The 24,149-nt window shown below is 48.7% G+C and overlaps 1 protein-coding gene across 4 annotated transcripts in view; it reads right to left on the bottom strand.

Annotated features, from left to right (window-relative positions):
- ebf1a (EBF transcription factor 1a) overlaps positions 1-24,149 on the bottom strand; it is a 152,716-nt gene that overhangs the window by 4,336 nt on the left and 124,231 nt on the right. For all 4 annotated transcript variants that reach the window (XM_036547929.1, XM_036547930.1, XM_036547931.1 and 1 more), the window contains exons 11-15: positions 18,265-18,353; positions 5,789-5,854; positions 4,721-4,898; positions 2,008-2,187; positions 17-211 (exon numbers count right to left, since the gene is read on the bottom strand). In XM_036547929.1, coding sequence (XP_036403822.1) covers positions 17-211; positions 2,008-2,187; positions 4,721-4,898; positions 5,789-5,854; positions 18,265-18,353 — 708 coding nt within the window. The remainder of the gene's footprint in view (positions 1-16; positions 212-2,007; positions 2,188-4,720; positions 4,899-5,788; positions 5,855-18,264; positions 18,354-24,149) is intronic.

Below are 24,149 nucleotides of genomic sequence, written 5' to 3'. Positions count from 1 at the left end.
CCCCCGCCCCGCTCACCTTGCAGGCCGTTGCCGTTGGCGCTGGTGCAGGTGGGCGGCGGCGAGGTCTGGGGCCGGACCACGGGGGCGAAGGCACTCTTCTGCTTGACGGCGGACACCATGTTGGCGGGCGAGAAGGAGAAGATGCCGGAGGAGCTGCTGCAGTTGGAGGGCAGGCTGGTGGAGGACGCCATGGTGGGACTGGAGGGCACGACTGCGGGGACAGAGCGACAGGGCACAGCGGGTAACTGGAGGGGGCTGGGTCGCTAGCCGGGACTGGGGTTAGCGGGAGAGGGGTGAGCGCGGGAGGAGGGGAGCCGTTTTACTGGAATTCACAGCAGAGAACGCACAGCATTTCATTGCATCTCTCACATTGCAACATAACAAGAGAAGACGAAAAAACAACAGTCAGCAACTACAGAGGAAATAACTGACCTGCCATACAACACTGCGCAGAAGCCAATATGGTAACACGTTTACTCAAAAGCTCTGATGTTAGCACAGAACGCTTAAAAATGTCAACATGGCGTGGCAGGAGTTGCCTTTGGTCTCTGGCCCTGCGCATTTCTCGCTTTAATTCCCATCCAAACAGAACTGGGGCCTGTGCCTCCGATGTTAATTGCCTCGACGTTCCGCCACGTACACACCCACTGCCCATCTGTGGTGTTTGTTATTAGCGAAACACTGTGCAACACGCGGGCTCCGAGATCTGCTTCAAACCCACACTCGCCGGACTCTCCTTTGTCTCTTAATACGCAAAGAGCATTTTCTCTCTGAGCGATTTTACAGTCGTTGGCATCATATTTCATCTGCCCTCTGATGCCCTGCTCTCTCTTTATTGTTGTTATTAGCCCACGTTTAAATTTTATAGCGCTTTCCAGGGAAGGGGGGAAAGAGGTGTAATAATGTCATAATCCACTTATGAAGGCCTAACTAATCAATTAATGAAAATTGGAACTACAAAGCTGGCCCCCGCATTGATTGGAAGTGTCTGCGCCGAGTCAGGCGAGCCTCTAAAAATACTTGTTAACATCACGGAATCAAAGTGCTGAAATTGAATTGCTACTCCCGCAATTAGTTTATTGATTTAATTAAGAGTCTTTAATTTAGAAGCTGTGATAGAAGATTGGTGTTACACGAGTGGTCAGGCGTTATGGACAAGCTTTACAGGGATGGGAGCACCTTTCTTTTTTCCCCCCCCCCCCCGCTTCCCTCTTAAAGAGACAGGCGCGTCATGGCGGACCCTGTTATTCAATCCCACCCCCACCCCCCCCCCCCCCCCATCTTATTTTCCATCCTGATGAGTGTCAATATTGAAGTGGCAGCGTGTGCAATCTGTCTGACTGCTGTGAAGTGCAAATTGTTTGCCTGAGACCGCGGGCGGTGCTTTTTAGATTCCTTGCCAGGATGTCCTCGCGAGTCCCGCAATCCGAGGACTTGAAAAGTGTCGCTCGCGCCCCGTCTCCGCGTGGTAATTAAACCAAACAAACACATGGGTGTGTGCGGATCTGCAGCGCCACTCTCTCCGCGTTCGTGTAATTGGAAAAGGCCAACAATTAAGCGCCAGCCGGGGAAAAAACAACAACGAGGAATAAATGTCAGATTAAAGAGACTATAAGGACTGTGAGGGGTGGGGGGGGGTTTAAGAGCTGTTTAAGACGGTTTCAAGAGCTGCGAGTGTTTCGGAAACCCCAGTGGGGATGGCGTCAGATCTCGAGCACTGACTGTCACGAGCGGGGCTGTGTGTTACACAAATAAATAAAGGACATGAAACGCACGAGAATAAAAACACACAAATAACAAAAAACAACAGAAACACTTCTCTCATCATGGTTCAAAGAAAAATGCACCCCCCCCCCCCACCCCAAACCCCAACTCCCCCCCATTCTCCATGTGCAATAGGAGATGTTTATTAGCACAGTGTTTTGTCTGGAATAAAGTCTGATTGTTTTGTAGGAACAGCCCGAGCTAAGTGGCGACGGGTGCTGAAGGCGAGGCGGGCGTACTCACTGGCGTAGGGCGAGTTGGCCGCTGACCCGTTGAGGAAGTTGGGCGAGCCGCCCAGGGTGGACATGCCGGTGTTGCCGTAGCCGTTCATGCTGGTGGTGACCGAGCTGTAGTTAGTCTGCTGGGGCGTGGAGCTGGGGACGTAGCCGTGTGGGGACACGCTGCTCGTGTTCCGACTGAAGCCTAAGGAAGAGGAAGGGAAGAGGAAGAGGAGAAGGAGGAGAAAAGAGGAGGTGAGGATAGGAGAAGGAGAGGAGGACACAGGGAGCAGAGTAGTGGGATAGATAGATGAAAGGAAGGAGAGAGTAGGGAGTGGACAGGTAGGAGAGTACAGGGGGAAGAGTGTGGGACAGATGGGAGGATGGATGGAGAGGGGTGAAAGGAAGAATGGAGGATGAGGGGTGGGGGTGAAGAAGGAACAGCGAGGAGAGGATGGAGAACAGGTGATGAGAAGAAGGGCGGGAGAGAGATGAAAGGTCAGTGAGTTTGTGGAAATACAACATTTCCATGGTACATATGTAATATGTAATATCCAATATTATATATGAAAGTATATATAATTTCCATCAGCAGCTGTCTGGTAGTGTTTACAGACCCTGTCCCTTGCTGGCTGAGACCTGAGTGGGGTTGTACTGTCACTGTGCCATGACTGGGACTCTACAGCGGTGGGGTAACGGGAAAGGTAAACCGCGAAAGGTCAGGCCTGACCATGAATTCAGATCGACCGTGACCATGTGCGACATCAATATTCCGCTACTCCAGTTTTAGCAGAGCCCTCCTCTGTGACCCTGTCTCCGAGGTTACTCCGAGGGCCAAAACTGTCTAACTTGAACAAATACAAATATATATGATAATGTGTTACTAAGCAGGGGAAGACTATTGAGCGGCTGCGGGGAGAGATCCTTGTGAATTATTCATGCGCTGAAGTTTTATTGGTCGACTTATACGGCCAAAAACTGCTATTGTGCCTCTCGTTCTGGAAATAAAACACAATACAAGGTTTGACCTGCAATGTAGTCTAACAGTGTTTTTTCCAGTTTAAATCTGAACGTTATATAGAGTCTCTGTTTGTGGGAAGATGGAAAGCTTTTAACTTGGACACCTAACAACCTGTCTCATCCATGCGCGCACACCCCCTTCGTGCTCTGAGGAAAGGACGTTCGCTCCGCCGGCGTGGCTCGGCGCTTTTAACTCTCGGGCTAGTTACCCAGTGGGCTTTGCGCCCGGGGGGGGGGTGGCGACGGCGGCGGCGGGAGCGGGAGGACGGAGAATGAGAGGAATCAGGCCCGGGACACACTCTCGGACGGCGTCGTCTGTAACCGGGACGCCCCGCCGAGCGGTAACAGTAACGGCTGCTTTCGATGCAGCGGCAGGACGCTCGCTGAGAGCCAGATTCGCAGAGCCGCTCTCAGAGGCCGCCCTGCTGTAAGAGACAATAATCCCCCCCTCTCTGAGCGCTAACCCGACCCCCCCCGCCTCCTCCTCCTGCCTCTCCCCCCCCTACACCCCACCCTTCCCCCCTGCATATGTGAACACAATCGCCATGTCCTGGGCTCGCTTTGAAGAGTCACCAAGGCCACCAATACGACAGGCGACAGTGTCACGAGGGTTCACTGCCGCCTCTGAATACTGCCCATCTTTAATGCCTTCCCTTCCTTTGTTCAGGCCGTCCTGTGAGATACGTTCGCCACGCGATTACCTTGGAAAAATGAAGAAGTAAGCGGTATAGAGGGAGGAACAGAGAGAGAGAGTGTGTGTGAGAGAGAGAGAGAGCTACGGGGAAACAACAAAAAAAAAATCTCCTGAACAAAGACAGGAAAGAGGCCTATGTTGCTACACTAGAAGATGAAAGGAGTGGCGTGTCCAACAAATCTCTGTATCTGTCAAGCCGGCGGAGTTAGCGCGCTGGCAGTGTCCCCCCGTACGCTGCTCCACGACGAGGAGTCGCAAAAACTAGTTTAGCAAATTCCAGAGCTCTTAAATGGCGCAGCTCCCTGTAAGAAAAGGCTTGTGGTCAATTAAGGAGCCGGGCCTCTGCTCAGATCTTGCCTGTCGAATGTGCCCGGCCAGGCGGGAGAGGCAGGGAGGAGAGGGGGGTAATGTGGAGTATATAAATATACATCACGGCTTTAAACGCTGACACCGGGGAAATGCAGCGGGGAGATTTCGCTTCAGGAGCTCCTGCCGGTGGCAACAAAGGGCTACGGTTCCTCTGCGCTCCACTTGCTATTCAGCCCCTTCCCGGCGATCATTACGGCTGACTTAATATAAATCATTCATCATAAAGGAGGCCAGATCCTCCCGGTGCAACACGCTCGTCAGGTAGCGCCGAGGTTCAGAGGACACCGGGCGAGGGGTTCTCTCCTCACTTGCTCCCTCTCTCTGCCTTTCCCTCCATCTTTCCCTCTCCCTCACTCTTCTTCCTTAATTGGAAGTCATTCTCCACACCAGCTTTACCGATCAATATAAACAATATGGAAAATGCCTTGTTTATGTTCCTGTAACGTAATTATCGAAGAAGGCTGAATGGGCTGGACTGAGGTGAAAACACATGAGTGTGAAGAATGTTGATAACACCATCATGGCTATTTGACAATTATGTAATCATTACTGTATATCCTAAAGAAGCATTTCAAGTGAAACGGACTGTCTGAATGAGAATAGGAAATACGAGGAGACAGCGGTGGGTCTGGAGAGTGAATGTGCGGTTCCTCACCTTGATTGGCAGCCTGCGTGGACTCAGACACGTTGACGGCGAGCTGGCCGGGGAAGGAGTTGACCCCCATCATGCCGGCGTGGACGGAGCTGTTGGCCAGGCCGGGCAGCTGGTTGTGGTTCCGCGGGACGTTGTAGAGCGCCTCCGCGATATCCGCCGCCCGTTTCAGGATGATCTCCTGTCACGACACGGGTCACGACAGGCTCAGTGAAAGGGAGCAAGAGTCAGGAGCGCTACAAGAGGAGCTATCGCGACGAGGCACACAGTAGCCGTGACTTTTTACAATCACGGGAGTTTACAGAGAGTGGACAGAGTGAACAGTGAGGGGGGATTAGACATCTGTGAAGGATCAATCTTTGAGGTGTGTAGATTCCACAGAGTCTTCAGATAGTCTGGGGTGATTTCTTTAAAATATGATATGAATGTGTTGAGCTTTACACAGAATAGTGCAGCTGTGACGTTTTGCTTCTCAGTAAACAGATAGCTTAATGATGTCTATAGTAAATATTAATATTAATTATACATTTATTCAGTGAAGACTTTATAATGCTGTCAACTATTGGCGATCTATAATTAGTAAGTTCATCAAATGTTTGTTTTTTCCCCCTGCTTTGAGCACGCGGCACACTGGAGTGCCATGTTTATCTGTCAGAGCCGCTCAACTTGTGTGTGAATACACTCCAAACACACAGCGGGGGGCTGAGCTTTTGTTGTGAGCTCCTCTGACGACTCCGATTATAGCAGCGACGGGCGCGTGTTCCCCAGGAAAAACAGAACTGGAGGGGGGCCCCGCACGGGACGACAGCGCATGTTAAAAAAAAAAAAACCACCGCAGACGCGAGACAATGTGACGAGAAGTGAGATTAATCCGCCGGCCTGAATAATTCACCGGCTACACACCCCCTCCGCCGTCACACAGCCTGGGAGGATGTGCCTCCGCTTTGAGTAACGATCCAAACCTGCAATGGCGGGAATCTCTACCGGAGGAGGCTCCTGTTCTCAGCTTAAAGCCCTGTGTGCTGCGGGGGTGTGCCGCACCGGAGGCTCATGGGTAAGAACGAAGCTCACCTGGTTGTTGTGTGGCATTCCGTACAGAGCTTCCACAAGGTCGGCTGCCCTCTTCAGAATCACTTCCTGTAGGCAGAGGGAGGGAGAGACTTTAACAAGGAGGTCAATTCAGTCAGAGCTTACTTTGGTCTGACCAAAAACACTACATACGATACAACAGACACAATAAGCTTCAAAAAAACACGTGTCCATCTGACATGAAATTTTGAGGTTTTTTTTTGTACATTGACTTTTTCTTTGATGCTTTTCTCTGATATTTAGCTGTTCGCATTACAGCTGACTGCACCCGAGATGCAGCAGTTTGTTCAACTTTATCGGTCAGTTTTTATACCAGAATACTGGTTGTATAGCTGCTGAAAGGATCACAAAATCAACACAGTCCTTGAAGTTCAAGAAGTCCTTGTGTGCTATACTGTACATTTCAAAATATAACACAACAAACAAACTCTCAGTGAAGTACAGCTCCTAATGCCAAGCTCAACACCATTCGGAGAGTTAAAAAGAAAAGTGATGATATGGTGGATTTTTTTTTTATATACAGTAAAACTAGCCTGCGAGGGAGCTACACAGCAGAAGTGAGACAGGCAGCCCTGGGTCAGCAGTATCCCATAGTATCACACTCTGCCTCATACAGGAAGCTGAGAGCCAACGCACTCAACAACATAAACCATTAGAATGTAATCGTGCGTCTGAAGAGAACTTCACCATTATCTTCAGTCTCCACCCAGCTCCCAAGGGAAAATAAGACTATAATTGCAATCATTTTGCTGTCATCATAACTTTTCATAAATACTTTTTTAAAGAAAAAAACAAGCTTGACAAGCTTTTAGTTTGGGCATTAACATAATTTCCCATGAAAAGACGGTATAGGTTGAATACTAAGCAAATCCTCTTTGCTTAGACTCTGTAGCATCCTGCTCTGGATTTTGTAGGTGTATTTTGTGGGAGCGCAATAACAGATCAGTGTGATCACCAATACAGAAAGTAGAAAGTGTATAGAAAGTGTACCTTTATTTTTGGAAATTATACATATACAATTCACATGAATTTACCTGCTACTACAAAGAGAAGAGAGAGAGACACAGAGAAACTGGATTCTGGGACACCTGGATACAGTATGCATGTAAACACTACAGTAGCAATCACCTTTTCTCCCTCTTCTTATGTATATTGTATTTTATTTCACATGTATTTCACCTCATATGGCATTCAAGAACCTTTTTATAACCATTATATCAATCTAGATACAATAGAATAGAATATTTAAAGATAGAAAACAAAACTAAAGATGAAAACGAGAACTTAATAGGCTGGTAGACTATGCTGTGAAGTCTATGCTGAGGGTCTCCTAGGTAACTGGCTCTCAGAAATATGGATATATATATTTAAAAAACTAAAAGCCAATTTATATGTAGACATGAAAGCAACTGACATTCAACACTTATTTATTGTGTTCCTTTTCTGTGCATTCATTTGTCTTTCTTCTCTCCCCTCCCCCCCTTTTTTTTCTAAGTAGATACACTGAGCCCGGGCAGGCCTTTTTAAAAGTTAATGCACTGAGGCCAGAAAATGTGCTCGCAGTGCGACAAGCAGAAAATTGCTCTCACCTCCTTGTTGTAACCCTCGCTGCGAACAAGCCCCCAAGCATGCGCGCCGCGCTCGGCAGCGAACATATTGCCTTTCAATCAGCCCCGAGACCCACCGAACACACAGACAGAACATGACGAGGAGGTCAGAAAAGCAATAAAGATTTTAGTGCGCTGTCCAAGGTGCTAAATTCACTCAATAATGGGAGCGCTGCCACTATGTTAACCTCTCATTACCGGAGCTTTCCGGGGGAGGAGGAGGGAGGCGGGTGGACGGGCGGGCGGGCAGGCGGGAGCGGCGGCGGGGCCCCCGCTTTCGGGGCCCCCGAGTGCGTGATTGAGAGACGCGGGGACCCGAGGAAAGAGTAAATGGTTCTTTAGTATGTATGCGCGGCCTCCGTGCTTTTTTCCACACTCCCGCGTTTTTCCCCCGGACGGGGGAAGAGACGTCCGTCTGGAGGAAAATCACGGCCGGAACGAGGGGACACTCAAATTTCAGACATTAGGGCACAGCTGGATCTCCCTGGCATACCTCCTCCGCTCCGTCTGACAGGGACGCTGGCGCACGATCCGCAATCTCTGCCGGCTCCGCCATCCTTATTACCAACCCTACCCCCCCATCACCCCCCCCATCCCACCCCCACCCCCGGCCCCCGCCAATCCTTCCCATCATTCCTGTGCCGGCGCTACACCTCTCTCCGCCTCCCATGCGATGGGGGGGATCTGTCGAGAGGGACAAATCTGATTACGTCGGGGCCGAAAGTTTGTCCAGATAAACAAATAAATGACATTAGAGGCGCTCTGTCCTGCGGCCCGGTGTCTGTAACTGGAGCCCATTTCCTCCGCGCAGAAACAGTTACAGTAACACAGAGCCCAGAGCCGTAAACAGGAAAGAAACCTGATCCAGAGCCCAGGCCGAGAGCTCGCCCATCGGTCAGAGGCATCATTAGCAGGTCGCTGAGCTCACCACACTCAGCACCGCCGCCGACGCCGCCGCTGCCGCTGTTGCCCACCACCGCATCCCCATGCATCTTTAAAATGGCTGCTTTCCCATTACCTTCCCTTAAAGAATGTTTTCAGGCCCATTAGCAGGGTCCTTTAGCCGCTTTCATTCGTTACTGTGTTTAAGCATTTCAGCAGTTAGGCATCCCTGCATCGAATCAATGTATTCTGTTTTTAAATAGTTTAAGTGGGCTATATATTCAAACGCGCACACACACACACGCACGCACACACACACACACACACACACACACACACAAATACACACACACTCATGTAAGCCCACAAACTGCATGCAACTAACAACCCTTTCCGTCGTGTGTAGCTGACACATAATTCAATAATTAACCGTTGGACCGACAGTGGGCCCTGCTCTCTGTCCGCCGGTTTCGTTTGGTGCTCTGTTGTCTCCTCTCCTCCGGCTGGGCTTTTACAGGGTAAACAATGATGGCCGGTAATGTGATATACGTTCGTTACGGGGAGGAGATGCCTACAGATCGCAAAGCTTAAGTAACATCTGGATGCAAAGGGAAATGAGAGAGGGAACATTTACAAGGCAGTGGGGCCTGTAAAAAAAAAAAAAAAAAAAACACATGACAAATTTATTCCCGCGCTTGTTCATTTGCAATTTTATCATCTCCTAATGTTCTATTAGAGCTGTAATACAAGCAGGGTCAGAGTCATCCGTCTTACGGGAAAGGCAAAAGTGATGATGTCATACTTCCTGCGCTGGCCCCTGACCCCTGTGCTCCGTCTACGGCAGACTCTGATTTCATTAGCCAGGATAGGATTTCCTCTGCGCGACCCCCCCCCCTCCACCCAAAACTACCCCTCCGGTTCCCCCCAACACCAACATACACTAACATATACTCGACATACCCAAACATACCCCCGATTACACTACAGAGGTCACACACACACTGACTCCCACATAAAGTGGAGAATGTTCCTATTGTCCCTATCTTATGTGGCTTTAACTGGGCTTGTGCCTGCCTAGTTGCAAGATTTATTAATCTCCTACAACCCCTCTAGACTGCTTCATTCACAAGAGCCTGGCTTTCTGGTGGTTCCAAAAATAGGAATTAAATAAATCTGGTGGTAGAGCTCCTTTTCACACAGAGCTCCTCTGTTATGGAATAGCCTGCCAAATTTTGTCCAGGAATCGGACGTAATCTCAGTTTTTAAGCCTCAGCTACAAACCTTTAGCATTTAACAGATCTTTACTGTAAGCCTTACAGTCAAACTGCGATCTGAGGATGAGGGTGGTTCACAGCCGTAGAACATTGCTGTTGCAAGGAGCTGCCATTGCTGCTAACTCATTTCTAACTGGACTGGACTGGTGATTTTTGCAGGTTCCTGCGCTGAAAAGGGAAGGACAGTCTTGGAATGCCTAAATGGTATTAAGCTGTAACCTTACTGCTCACCTCCTTTTGGGTGCTGCCATAGTTTATTTTGCCTGAGGATGTAGTGTCACACACATTGCACTGAAATTGTCATCCTTTTCTAAGCACTACTCTATCTCCCTCTCTCTTTGTCTTTCTTTGACACTTATATCATCCTAGCAACACCTGCTCCTTCAACCCCGGCCCCTGCTAATTATCGTTTACCTGCCTTAATGAACAAGACGCCTTAGTCATCATGTCAGCCCATGGTGTTCCTGCCCTGGGTGCTCCCTTCCTTCAGGCACTGAGCTGCCTCTTGATTGGAGGTGATGAAATGATCTGATGGATTTTTCATGGCATTCCATTGCTAACATTCTACTGTTTTCCAATAGTCACTCGACTACATTTTCCCAGGGTTACGGAATGATTTTCCATTTTCATTCTCAGTTCGCCCTGGGTTTTCTGGTTTTCCATTGTAAAAGATATTCAAATAAAAATTTGGTTGATTGATTGGCTGACATAGATACACTCCCAACACACACACACATGCAAGCACGCACGCACACACCCTGTCTTCACACAAATAAGGTCATTTAAGGTAACTGCAATTACGCAATGAAGGAATTAAGGGCATGCATGTTTTGTAGATCACTTGTTTTCCTCACAGTGATAAGTCTTACACACTGCACACACTACACAGCACTTTCACCACAGTCCTTAACAAATAACTCCAATCTGTTCCAATTAATGAGAGAGGGTGGATTAAAGAGGCTACAGCATGCCCGTGTGTAACATCATAATACTTCCTCAATGAGCTCAACTTCCTCCAAATGTGGGCTGTTTATCACAGCGAGAGCCACTGAATTATGTTCTGCTTTTTGGTTATTGTGTGTTTGTACGTGGAGAGAGAAGCCCACGAAAATTTAGCGGCTACATACCACATAATTATGGAAATTCAACACACAAGAGGAAAGAAGAAGGCAAACCAAATAACAAAGAAGAAGAGAAAGAAGCTGAGATAGTTTACTGGCTATGCATGCTGGCTTTGCGCAAGCAGACCACTCTAATTGTAAGATCATAAGATGTCAAAGTAATAACGATGCCTCTGTGTTCACACGTAAGCGATGATCACTTCTTTAGAAGAGGTGTGGGGCTGTACTCCCACAGCTGGGGCCTCTGACACAGTCCCGCCAGCTGCTTTCAGCTGACCGTTTTTTAAAACGTTTCGCTTTGTTTTTGTACAAGGCCTCTTTGTCATCACTCACTCCATTATTGCATGAGTTATATGTTTTCATCTCCCCTCAATAAAGTGACTAATTCAGCGGCGCTCGCGTCCAAAAGCAATCAGTCTGAGTAACGCTGCCGCGGGTAAGGGGCCTCGGTGGTTTTTATGTGGTGCGCTCGTTCGTCCGCTCACGCTGTGTGGGCTGGAAGGGGAACGCGGCGATGGCACGCCGCCTCTCGCTGATGTCACCTCCTCCCTCCGCAGAGGGAGGGTACCGCCGACGCGTGAGCGGCGGAGTGACGTCACCGTTGGACGTCGCCGTGGCGATGACATCACCGTGTTCGATGGTGTCTGTCGGGTTCCGAGGCTGTCATCTGACCTTTTCCCGGAGTGAAGTCACTTCTCATAAAAAAGGGCCTCTGTGAGGAAAACTACCGCTAGCTCAGAAGTGCACATTTGTTTCACTTTGGAGAGGCACATTGGTAGGGGGTGGGCCCCATAGGGGGCAGTAGAGGATGTATGTAGTAGTAGTGGCTCAATGACATCTTGCTGGGAGAGGCAGTCCAGCCCTGATGCTGTATGACGGGCTTGACTCTCAGGGTGTGTAACAGACACACGTGTGTGTGTGTGTGTGTGTCTGTGTGTCTGTGTGTATGCATGTTAGGTGGCAGTGTAGCATAGTGGTAAGAAGCAGGAATCATAACCAAAAGTTTTCCAGTTTGATTCCCTGCTGGGGCACTGCTGTTGTACCCTTGGGCAGGGTACTTAATCTAGACTTGCCTCTGTAAATATCCAGCTGTATAAATGGATAAAATTGTGACCTAAGTCGCTCTGGATAAGAGCATCTGCTCAATGCCAGTAATTTAATATAATGCATGTGTGTGTTTAAGAGCAGGCTTTGGGAGATACCGTGCCAGGGGCAGCAGTTATGGAGGAAAGGCCTTGGCCTTACAAGAGAATCGATCTCACTGTCTTTAACTTTTCCTCCCCTTTTTAATTAGGCTCCTGAAAAAATTAACTCCCCTGATTAATTACTTCACAAAATTTCTCTAATTAAAAAGCGGGAACGCTGACAAGGGATAGCGTTTCGGCAGGTCCCTTCCAACAGTGAGTGTGTGTGGGTGAAATCCAGTCCAGCTCTGTGGGGATCTTGTTGCTACACTCGGTGGCAGGGGGTGGTTGAGAGGGTAGGAGAACCCTCACACAAACTGCCCCCCCCTCTCAGTCTGGCCATCCACCCCTAACACCCCCCCCCCCCCATCTCCCAGTCCTGCACCCCTTCCCCATCAAGCAGGGGCCGTCATGACTGTCACTCAGTGTGCTCTTTCGCTAATGTCCTCTCTCTGCATAATTCATAAATCACCTCGGTGACTCAAAGGTTGCTCTCAGAGAGTCAATAGCACAAGGCCTGTCCACGTCTCCATGGCGGTCCTGCTGGGGTCTTACTGCAAAAAAGCCTGCTTCATCCTCCGCCGCCATGGCTCACTTTCAAAACTTTCATCGCTAGGATCGGGGGTCAATGCAAAGATGCTCCGCTGTCCTTGCCAAAACACATTACTGGACTAAATCTGGGCGCCATCCGCCTGACTGGAAAATGGATGGCATCAGTTTTAGTATTTACATATTGTGTGGCATTTTTAAACACTCATCCGCGCCTCCTGTTCCAGTAGGCAACTGATGTATAAGGACTGTTTGTCCCAGTTCGTTGCCGTGGCACCGAGACAGGGACGTTACGCTACGATGAGCCAGGCAGGGTGCAGCCCATTCCCAGAGGGCCGTGCGGTTTTTTCCCAGGAGCACAGGCTGCATCCCGCCCCCCCTGCCCCCCCGCTTCGGAGGAGGGGACAAGCGCAGCGGATCAGGTGGATGTGAACTGACAGGGAAAATGCGGGAGGCAAACAAAACGTCAACAACAACAACGCATGGAAGGGAGAGGGAAAAAAAACAAAAAAAAAAAACGGGTGAAGAAGAAGAGGGAACAAACAGGAGCGCAGATTGTCCGCTCTGAAAGGCGGCCAAAAGCGCCGAGCTAAGCCACTCTCTCACCATCGTGCGCATGTTCACTGAGCAATTAAGAGTTCCGCTTTCAAATAATCCCCTTGCGTGGCCGTCGACCCCGCGGTCTGTTCAGTCCTGTCTGTCGCTCTGAGCATGTGCTCACGGCTCTCCTGCCTGTTTGTTGTTCTATATTCGAACACTGCCCAGGCAAAAACAAACAGCTTTTACGGTACTCAACTTCTCAGAGAAAGATTCTGTGTTTCTTAAATGAAGGAATCATCCACCTGTATTTCTATCCATTCGATCAACCGTCAGCCTTACGCCTCGACATACGCTTTTGTGCCTTTTTGTTTTTTTTCTTTCATATTTTCAAAAACTCCGACTGCACTTCTGCGGCCGGGCAACTGATCTGTATAGTTTGCCGCAAACGGAAAAGCGGTTGTTATTTAAGTGAGAGGACGTGAAGAATGGATGTTGCTGGATAGAGTACGGTTCAATCCTGCGGGGCGCTGAGGCTCTGGGCCAGGCGGCACGGTCGTGTCCAGACAGCCGGGGGAAGAGCGGCCCGTCCCGCTCCCCGTCCCCCTCTCCCACCTGTGATTGAGTCCAGCAGTTAAGAGAAGCGCCGTCAACAAACTGTTATTACCTCAATAAAGGGGAAAATCAATAGTGCAGAAAGGAGCGGGCCGGGCCCGGGAGCAGACACTGTTAATATCGGCGAGGGTGGCAGGGGTGAGGAGCCGAGGCTAGCACAGGGAAGCGGGGGGGATGCTGGGTAAAAAGCTCGCCGAAATGAGGGGAGGCCCTGCTTCCCACGCAACCCGTCTCTTTCGCTGAGTCCTGGGAAGTTAAATGCTGCGGCGAAATTGTGTCTCTTCTTCTTGTTCCTCTCTCCTTCCTCTCTTTATTCGTCTTTTTTTTCCCCCCCTCCTCCTGCCTCTTCCCCCCTTGTGGTGACTCAATTACTGTTGGGCGAGCAGTAATAAAGTCCGGGCGGCAGCGGCTTCGATCGGCTGACCTGCGAGAAGGCGGGTCTGGACAGCTGACTTCACAATGATGGATCACCTGGCTCCCGCTCCCCTCTCAGATCAGAGCCCTGCTGGCGCGCTGCCGGGAGGGGCACAGCTCAAGAGGCCGAGCTCGCACCGCGGACTTAACCCCTCGAGAGCCGCGGCGGAGCGAGAGTGGGGGTCTGCTCATTAACGTGATGGTAAAACCAGACGAGAGACACGCAGCTGTACGGCGAGGTGTGAGTGTGTGTCAGGCATAAGCACTGGCCTTTAGGACATTCGTCCTCAACAGGAGGATTGTGACACTAATTTAAGTGTTGTGTTCTGATGTATTGTTACTGTATTGCTGTATTGTCATATCCTGTGGGTTGTTTTACTTGTTTGCAATAGTGCCTGGTTTAGGATCTTACACACAAACAGACACAGAGACAGACAGACAGACAGGCACATGCACACGCACACACATACACACACATAGACACACACACACGCACATATATCACCCCTGGGACTTGCCCAACACCTGACACTCAAGCTGTTGAACAGTGGAAATCAGTTGGGTATTTTTCCTTCTTGTTTTGCTCCTGAGCTGTGCTGTCCAAACACGCATGCGCAGAGAGTGGTTGGACATATTGGCCTATTTGCAGTCTCTTTGTGTGCGCGGAGTCGGTTGGAAACGTTGGCCACCGTTTGGAGCGCTCTCCTGGGAGGCGCCACACACTCCAATCCGCCGTGGCCGCGCTGAGAACAGCGGGAAACGCACGCCAGGCGACCTCCGCCGTGACCTCCTTAACCCTCCCAGATTCATCACGATCACTGCGAGCTGCACTAACTTCAATCAGGGCCAGGACACATCTCAGAGGATGTCTCAACATTTCTATAATAGTCAAATCGGAAAATGGGACCGTCAAAAAGGTTGTTGTGACAGCCTCGGCACAGGTCGTCCACAGTGACACGAGGCCACCGAGCAGGTGCGCCTGAAAAACCGCGATGTGGATTTTAGGAAAGTCCTCCGCTAACGGAGTCATCCGGGCATGACAGGCGCCTGGGCGCCCCCGCCGCGCTCTGAAAAGCACGCGGGCAATGTCCACTCGGCGCATTGGGGGGAAGATCAAACGCCGCTGACGGCTTTGGTCCCCCTGACTGAGGTTTTCGGGATCTGTCCGCCCCGCGCCAGCTGCCCCACAGTGCCGGCAGCGGTTACCACAGAGACCGCAACAAAACACCGGAGGGATCGGGGGGTGAGGCCCAGCGGCAGCTATTACTCATCCCTTCCAGCGAGGCCTGCTCTGCGTCTGCCATGACATCACCGCTGCCGCGAAGGGCCCGGGCATGACATCACTTCCTGTCTTCCTGTCACCACCTCAACGCTCAGTGAGATTACGGAAAATGGATAAACTTCAACGCGCGTCACTTTCCTGCCAATTTTTTTTCATTGTCATCCAAAAATAAATTCAAATATGAAATATGAACAAGCATTTCAATCCAGTCAGTGAGTAAAACCAAACCGCTTGCCGGCTGTGACTTGTGGAAAGGCTGATTTTGATGGATTGCTTGATTTGCAAAGGGGGCGGGGGCATTGTTTGCGGGGAACGGCCGTAACTGCTTTTGTTCCTTCCCACGCTATGGTGATCTTTTGAACGTGAGCTTTGGGTGTGAGGCTAATGGGAGCTAATGAAGTGATATTCTTCCATTTTCCCCTCCTCAGAAGACACCGGGACACAGGAGATATGAATGTCATGGTGAATCTGATATGTCACGGGACATTTGTTTTAGTAACAATTTCATTCAGCAGTTCAGTGTTGATTATGTTTTACCAGTCAGTGTTGTCTAGCCTGGAATATGATAACCCCACACAATGACTTTAATGCCCTTTAGCCGTGCCCATGTAATGCATACATAGTAAGAAGGAAACACACACCCTCTCTCTCTGTGTCTGTATTGTCAACCCATTGTTCACAGCAACATTTGACACCCAGACACTAAATGAGGTGGTGGACCTCCAATATGATTTGGTGAGTTGAGGGGGTTGGGGGGAAAGCGGGGAGGCAGATGAGGGTAAGGGGTTGTCGCCATGGCAACGATGTGATCGCCGGCCATGATGACATCATCATGCCGGAGCAGTTGGCCCATGTGCGGCAGGGCTGCATGTCACCGTGGCAACATCCCAGATGGAAGACAGCGCGCAGCGCAGCCAAGAAGCCATATGGCACAGAATAGCCAGAGAGCGCGAGAGAGAGAGAGAGAGAGAGAGAGAGAGGGAGAAGAAGGGAAACCAAAGCCCCTCAAAACACTGCTGCAGTAAATTTTAACTTCCTGGCTCTCTAAAATATCAGTGCCAGTCCTGCTCCAGCTGCTGATCTCTGCTGACGAGAAACTTGTAAAACAAAATCCAAAACAGTATTTAACCGCATGTGGTGTAGAGCTGAGAGTCTTGGTTTACACAGCGTAACTCTGTGAGCTGTCTTCGTATGGCAGTGCTGTCCATCCCTTCGTCACCACTTCCCTTAACGAGTGCTTACACTCCCTGTATGCACAGCTACAGAGAAGGGTCCCACTGAGGTGAACGGGTAGTTATGAGTTGGGCACCATCACCCTAGAGAGATCTTTGGCTCCCTCATATGCTCTCCATCAGAGTGTTTTCAATCCTGCATAAAAAAGTCCAACCTCTCACAGTGCGCTATGTCTGCAGAATGCATCCGTCATGGTGTCCTTTCTCCGCACATCACATCCGCTCCATGTCCTATCTTTGCAAAGCAAATCCGCTTGATCACAACTTAATTATGCCCACTCTGTATCAGTGTCCCCGCTCCTGCTTGACCCATGATTTCTCAGTAGGGCCCTGGAAGAGCCTGGTCAGCCTGACTCATCTCAGATGTCCTCAGCAAGAGTCAGCAAGAGACTTCAGCCTCTGAACATTTCTTCTAGATGGGGGGGAAGATCCGGGTCAGAAACTCACTGGCAGATGGAGATGAGGAGCAACAGGGAACCATACCAGAGCTCCTGCTTTTGACGGCACCGCGCTGTTCGTCACCACCGGTAATCTAGCTCCATCTCGGTCCACCCCAGCCCTGCACTGCCCAGCCTCTGTGAGCCTGTGTCAGTCCCAGCATTCAATCAGGGTGACTGCGGTGATTCAACATTTTGTCCACATTATACCATAGGGTTCACCAAAGGCAACATTAACACCAACAAATAGACCCAAACTCACAGCACTGGCAGTCAACGTGTCAGAGACAAGCGAACCTGACACGCGTGTGCACGTCACAATATCGTTCCGCTCATAACGGCGGCTTTGATCACAGATGTGCTCTCCGGCGCCGGCCCTGCGAAAGGTCAGCTAATCATCCCGCTCAGCATAATGCCCCCACCTCGTTCAGAATGAACACCAATCCGGGCGCTGCTTCGTGGCGGGGGTCAGGGCCTGGCAGGCCGGGGGATACCGCACGGCAATGGCTGTAATTACTCTTTTTTTTTTACTCTATTAAGTGCTGTTGTACCGTCAGGGCTCAGGGGTATAGGACACGGAGAACAAGATGAAGCAATGTGTGTTTATTACTCCCAAAGGATCAATTTACACCGGCGTTTTTCTCCAAACGCGGCTCGACGCGAACCGCCGAGGAGGAGAGGAATAAATACGTGGCTCTGTCCTTCGCACACGTTTCCCCTGGTGGGGGAAAGCGGCGTGTTTCCTAGGTGAGGGTGCAAACCGCGTTATTGTTCCCACCACTCCCGTCTCTCGCCACCTTTAAGAGGGAGCGATTACGCCTGAGTCTTCCCTCCACGACAAACAAAAGAATGAAACAATACCTTGTTTGTTTTTTTTTTTCTTTTTAAGAGCTACAATACTCCCTCCATCTCTGAATATGGCTTTAATGCATTGCAATCAATGTACTTTTGGCACCTGAACAGGAAAAAATACACTTGGTTGCTTAACCAGATTTAAAATTAAATTTAAAACAAATGCACACATATGCCCAAACAGGCACACACACACACACACACACACACGCACACATGCACATACTGAAGGACAGCAGTATTCTTCATTACACAAAAAATGATCCAATAACTACAGAAGGCTGCCCAGAGCTTCAGGTTGGGCTCAGTGAAGACCCCACCTGAGGGCTGTACCCCACTTTCACCCCTCAAACAGGGCTCCTCAGAGGAGGGCGGGTGTAGAGGGTTGTGTTGGGCTTACAGGCGCTGATGCAGCAGGCCAGGGCTCTGTGGTCAGTTTACACAGGCACACGCCGCAGGGAACGGGACCAACCTTTGGTAAGCGCTCAGGGTCGCCGGGGTGTCGCGGGATGACCTTCTGCAACCTCTGGAATCCATAGTCGATGGTGGGCTCATTCAGTGCTGTGGGGAAGCAGGTCGATTTGAAGGACATTAGATTCGGGTTAAAATCACAACGTTAACACTTCTGTTTACAGCACAAACACACTGTACTGTATACCATCAGATTACATTCTACATTTGACAAGAGAAGAACATGGAACTAATGATGAATTGGTTGTTCTCATCGTATATTCATACGTCTCGTCATACATCCAGGATGCAACATTGCCATGAAAGGTGGTTATTGGTAAATGTACGCACAAAAAAATGAACAAGCAGTCGCCGTACTGAGTAAAATTCTCTATACTTTTATAGTTTACTTTTCTTGACCATTTATGATCATTTGATCTGCTGATGTCAGCCACTCTTCAACAATATAACAATATAAAGATGTTTTTTTTTTCAGGACAAGCGATAAACTGAAGCAATTAAATCCAGATGATTTATTTAATAGGCCACAGAGCTCCATAAATACAGCAGTACCTGGCAAATCAATGCAAGGCGTGGGGAGTTAAAGAGGTTGTTTCTGTTCACTGCGTACAGGGAGCCAGCTCTCCTCAACTCACTAACAAAAGGGGGTCTTAATCGCAAATGACGACATCAGACTACCACACGCTTTCAAGAGTAACTCTAGAAGAGAAAGTATTTTTCATGATGAAAATAAGCATTGCATGTCGCTCTTTAATAAATCAGCAAACTTAGAAAAACACGGCAGATTTAAATACGTGAACATGCTAATGGAAGTCATTTCATATTCCCACGATAGCAGATTGCCCTTATTTATAAAAAGTAAAGAGTAAAAAGCAGGTACGCCGCGGTGATCTGGGGATTTGAGAGGACATTTGCTTTAAATTTAGCAGCGCAATTATGGGGATAAACCCTTTATCTTGTCAGAAGTGAGACGTAAATGGCTGTCAGTCAAAGCTGAGAGTGGAATCATGTTTGCGAGTCTGACAGAGGCTGCGTCTGTGGCTGAAGACAGGCAGGTGAAAGACAGACGCTGAATCATTTACCCCGGCGCTGTCTTAAGAGCCCCGTGAAAAGCGCCACCGACGCGCTCGGAGAACGGTAACAAAACTACGAGACGAAAAAGTTTTGATGTGATAAATGCTTTTTTTCCCCCTTCGGTACTTGAACAACTGCTGTTTATTCAGACACCTCAAGGCCTGATGGATTTTTCGCAATAGCCATTTCCATTAAACACGTAAAAGAGGAAAAAAAAAACAAAGAGCGTCGCTTCGGAACAGGAACATTGTTTTGGGAAAGGTCCACATGCATAATACGGGAGGGGATAATTAAGCTGTGTTTTGCATTCTCGGAGTCAAAGAGGCTCCGGCTCGCCTTCGCTCAGCACAGAAAAAACCTTTGAGACTCTGGGACCTTCACCGTCAGCCCAGCCATTGACAGTTTTTTGTGTTAAAGCAGAGGGGCTGAATAATAACAAAATATTTGAAAAGCAATCCAATCCGTTCCATATTGCTAACCCCCCCAACCCCACCTCCGCGGCCTCAGCCCCCACCGCCGACGCGCAGTGCTCTCGGCTCTGTTTTCATAACCCTCCAGGCCTTTGTCACAACGCCTGCGGTATTTTGACATGGAAACAATGACCCTTTCTTCTGCCGGGGCTGGTGTTTATTTGCGTGTTTGTCTGTTGCGGGGCCTTTACTGGTCCCTTTGGGGCACCGGCGTGAAGGCCTCTCTGTGATTCATTAAACCCCCAAAGACGAAGTGCTGTGGAGGAGCGGCTGTCCGACCCCAGCTCCAAAGAAAACAGAGAAAGAGGGAGAGAAAAGATGGATAGATAGATAGAGAGAGAGGAAGAGAGAGTACAGTAGAGTAGCACATACAGGCTGTACATACATCCACATTCGATTCTGGGATATTCGCTGTGAGTTCAACGGTGGCATGGGTTCCAGATGGAGGGAGACAAGTCCAGTAGATATTGTGATAATCTCACCGTGCAGGCTGTGCTGTTCTGGACCAACGCTTTTTCGAGCCGAGCGGTGAACACGTGCTGCATTTTGTGACCAAAGTCTCTCAGCGCTCAGGGCTGAGGGCAGGACAACCATCCCCGCTGTGATATTTCTTTTCAAAAACGCGTTATTTAATAAAAACCAAGCACACAGCTTTGAACTAAAATACTTCTGTAAGGGAACTCCATACTTATACGCAGAATGAAAGCATTGAATTCGGGTCGTTTTTATCTTCTCTTGTGTCTTTTCAAATCCCGTCAATCCTTTAGCCACATTCACTGCTCCAAGTGAGCATGACTAAATTAATATTTCAGCGTCTGCACTAACACTGGCACTATCTGATAGCAATGGCTGCAGAAGAAACAGGCTGAGGCACGTGAGTGTCATTTTCTCCGTCTTTCTTTCTCCCCGCTCCCCCTCTCACCCACTCACTCCCTCCTAGTACATCTTTAATTTAACATAATGAATCTTTTTTGTGCCAGCAAAGCTTCAATTGTTAATCAAAAGGCTGTCAGAGATGACTGAGAGAGGAATTTGTTTCCTCCGGTCTCCCAGACAAGTGTAGCGTAGTGATCGACACTTAATACAAGCAATTAAATGAACTTGTTTAAATATGGTAGGGAGCCAGTAGCTTAGGGGTGTTGTAGAGCATGCAGCAGTGAAAAGGGGGCTTTCTGCTGTGACAGAGGTAATTGAATTAGCCTTGTCTCAATATTAATAAATAAAGGAAAATAAATAAAGTATAGATTTGGGTGTCAGAGCAGAGACACTGCATAGGAAAACAGCAGCTGGATTAATATCTTCGCCATTTCCCTCACTCTCACTCTCTCTGTCTCTCACTCTCACACTTTCTCTTGAATTAAAACTATACCACACTCTCTACCATTCTGTACTAGGCATGGTGAATGGTTTGCTTCTGTATATTGAATAGCTACTTTGTGCTGGCTTCATTTTACCTGACAAGTAATTATATGCTGGACAGTATGCATCAGGGACCATTACTGTAATATCACAATAATGTCATATGGATCTTATAACATGCTATTTGAATAAATCCTTATTGATCCTTATTTTGTGTGACTTGAAACTGCTTCCTCCTGCAGACATTCATGAAACAAGTGACAGAATTCAGAAATAAGTGGCAGAATAATGAAGCAAATGGCATCTGAGGGTAGCGTGTGGCGAGTTAATGCCCAGTAGATAATTGTGCCCAGAGAGATGGATTTTTACAGAGTCACTGGTAATCTGTGCGGATCTGACTCTCTGTGTCTCCCTTCTGTTGGCCCTGCAGGCCGCAGCCTGGGTGTTTCCTGAGGGCAGGAGCCCAGCTCTCCTCAGACTCACATGCGACTTGGACAGGCTGCCGACTGCCTGACTCCCATCATCGGACGTGGGCGAGGGCGGGTGTCAGATGGCATTGCCGTGAACTCATAAGGTCCACAGAATGAGCCCCCCAAGAACCCCCTCAGAGTTTGGATGCCCCCCCCCCCCTCCCGGGTACGCAGTGTATTTCTTTCCGCCTGCCCTGCTGGGGTATGCCCCCACTCAGCGGCCCACGTTAACGAATGAGAGGACGGAGCGCGGGGGCCGGGATCGGGGGCTGGTTGGACCGCGGAGCACCGCGACTCCCTCAAACCGCGCGTCTGAGAGGCGCACCCTGCACTGCCCCGGCCAGGAAGTGCTGGCATGATAAACGGCATTGATTTAGCCGGCCTTGTTCTCAATCACGCTCGGATTCCCGCAGCGTCCTCCATGTTCCTGTGCTCCTGGGCTGACCTGACCCTGGCGCGGAACGGAAAGGTCAAGCACCCGGACACGGAGACAGTGGACCATAGCGGCCGCTTCAGAGAGTCTCTGTCAGGCTCAATAACAAGGGAGATCATAACAGCCGAATTGACTGGAATATCACTGGGCATGCTGAGAACTGTATCAGAGATAAGAAGACAACCTACCGTCTCAACGTATCTTTTTTTTCCCATTGTAACACAAGCCTACTGCATTGCTTGTCCATCTGCTTCAGTAATGTGTGTTTGCTAATTGTAAGAGCGTGTTCGAGGACCCCATTTCAGTCTCTCCCTCAAACACACATGGTGCAACAATTAAAAACCTGACTGAGCATTGCTTTGTGACAACAATGATTGAAATACTGAATCCTTTAAAAAACACTTGAAATACTGAATCCTTTAAAAAAAAAAAAAAACAGCAAAACCAAATGCCAACAAAATACATTTTTAACTCACGCACTAAAAGTGTCTAAACAGTCACGCGATTAACCATCTGCTTTTTTAAGGAAGAAGAAAAAAAAAAAACGTTTGAAATGAATCGAAAACATGATGGAGAACAGACACATTCCACTGATCGGCAGAAAAAAAATGCCACAATGTGACTGAGGCAAACCCACCCTGAGGCTGACAATACATCATATTTAAATGGACTTCCTGTAATTAGGGACAGCGAAGCGCGGCATCGGGTCCATAACTCTTTGAAGCGCGGGACAGGGGGGTGGGGGGGGGGGGTAATGAAGTCGGGGGAAAGGGGCGGGGCATGTGTAAGAGACCCATTAATGTGTTGATATAGAGATGGATGGAGCCGGTCCCAGTGTAAACAGCGCGCTGCAGTTGTAGACGTCTGTAGATGTTTACTCCCCCTCATTGCTATTGATTTCTGCATTCGGCACAATCTTCTCACCAGCCAAGCAGGTAATGTATACTTATGGGGGGACGGGGGGAAGAGGGGAGGGAGGAGGAGGAGGAGGAGGAGCTGGAAAAAAAGCATGGTGCGGAAAAGAGGGCCCTCACTAAAAAGTAAGGTATGTCAGAATATTAAATCAAAACATGTCAGAAGCATATGTACTACATAATATACACTGGGTACATTAGACTGCAAATATTTTCCGATATATTCTTAAATCACACACTTTGTAAAAGAGTTTTCTCTTATTTTAGATTTCAGTTTTTATAATTGGTAATATATAAACAAAAACAATGATCTAGACCGCGCTTTGTATGTTGAGTCAAATAAGGTAAAACGTGACTGGCCTCAGAGCCAAATGGCAAACAGGACAGAACCTTCAAACAATCAAACAAATGCACAGTTTCCAGGAAAACTGTGGAAAACATGCATTTTTTTACAGTTCATTCTGTCACCACTCTTTCCTGTTCTATTTCCCTCAGCCTTGAGAAAGTTGGATTGGGTACCACATTACCCGTTTATTTCAGTTTTTATAGCAGTCCCAGATCATCTGTTTCTCCTGTTGTTCCCTCCTATTGTTGAATTATGATGCAAGCAACTTTATATTAGGAGCTGCACACACACTGGGTTTGGGTCCACAAAGTGGGGGAAAGAACACCCAGTCCAAGAGTAAGGAGTTGCCAAAAGCTGGTGTTTATCCTGTGATGAAACGCAATAACCTTTTTCTGCCAGCTCCACGGAGAGAAAGGAACAGCAATATCCCCCAGCCAATCCACTCTCTCCTTAACTTTAAGTAACAAATTGAAGCGAGTGTGACACTGTTTCTAATTCCCAAAACAACATTTTTCATTGATTTCGGTGAGTGAAATACTTGCGAAAGAGACAAGAAAATGGTAACACTAGCATAGACTTGCTGATTACTGTGACAAAATGCATGGCATTCAGACTAAACACTTTGGTGCTATTTGATTGCAGTGGGAATATTGTGGAGATTCGTACACAGTTGAAATGGTACAGGGTTTTCATATTTGAGCGTAAGTGTGTTGTTTTACTGATGGGATCCCTATTTGTCAGTCAAAGCCATAATTATCAACACATTCTTGCTGATTATGAGTAGCATTAAGCTGCAGCGTGGTCTTTGCTTACTGGCATC

Source organism: Megalops cyprinoides, chromosome 16 (assembly GCF_013368585.1).
Source record: "Megalops cyprinoides isolate fMegCyp1 chromosome 16, fMegCyp1.pri, whole genome shotgun sequence".
Lineage (NCBI taxonomy): Eukaryota > Metazoa > Chordata > Actinopteri > Elopiformes > Megalopidae > Megalops > Megalops cyprinoides.
This window is presented reverse-complemented; position numbering and strand designations above follow the sequence as displayed.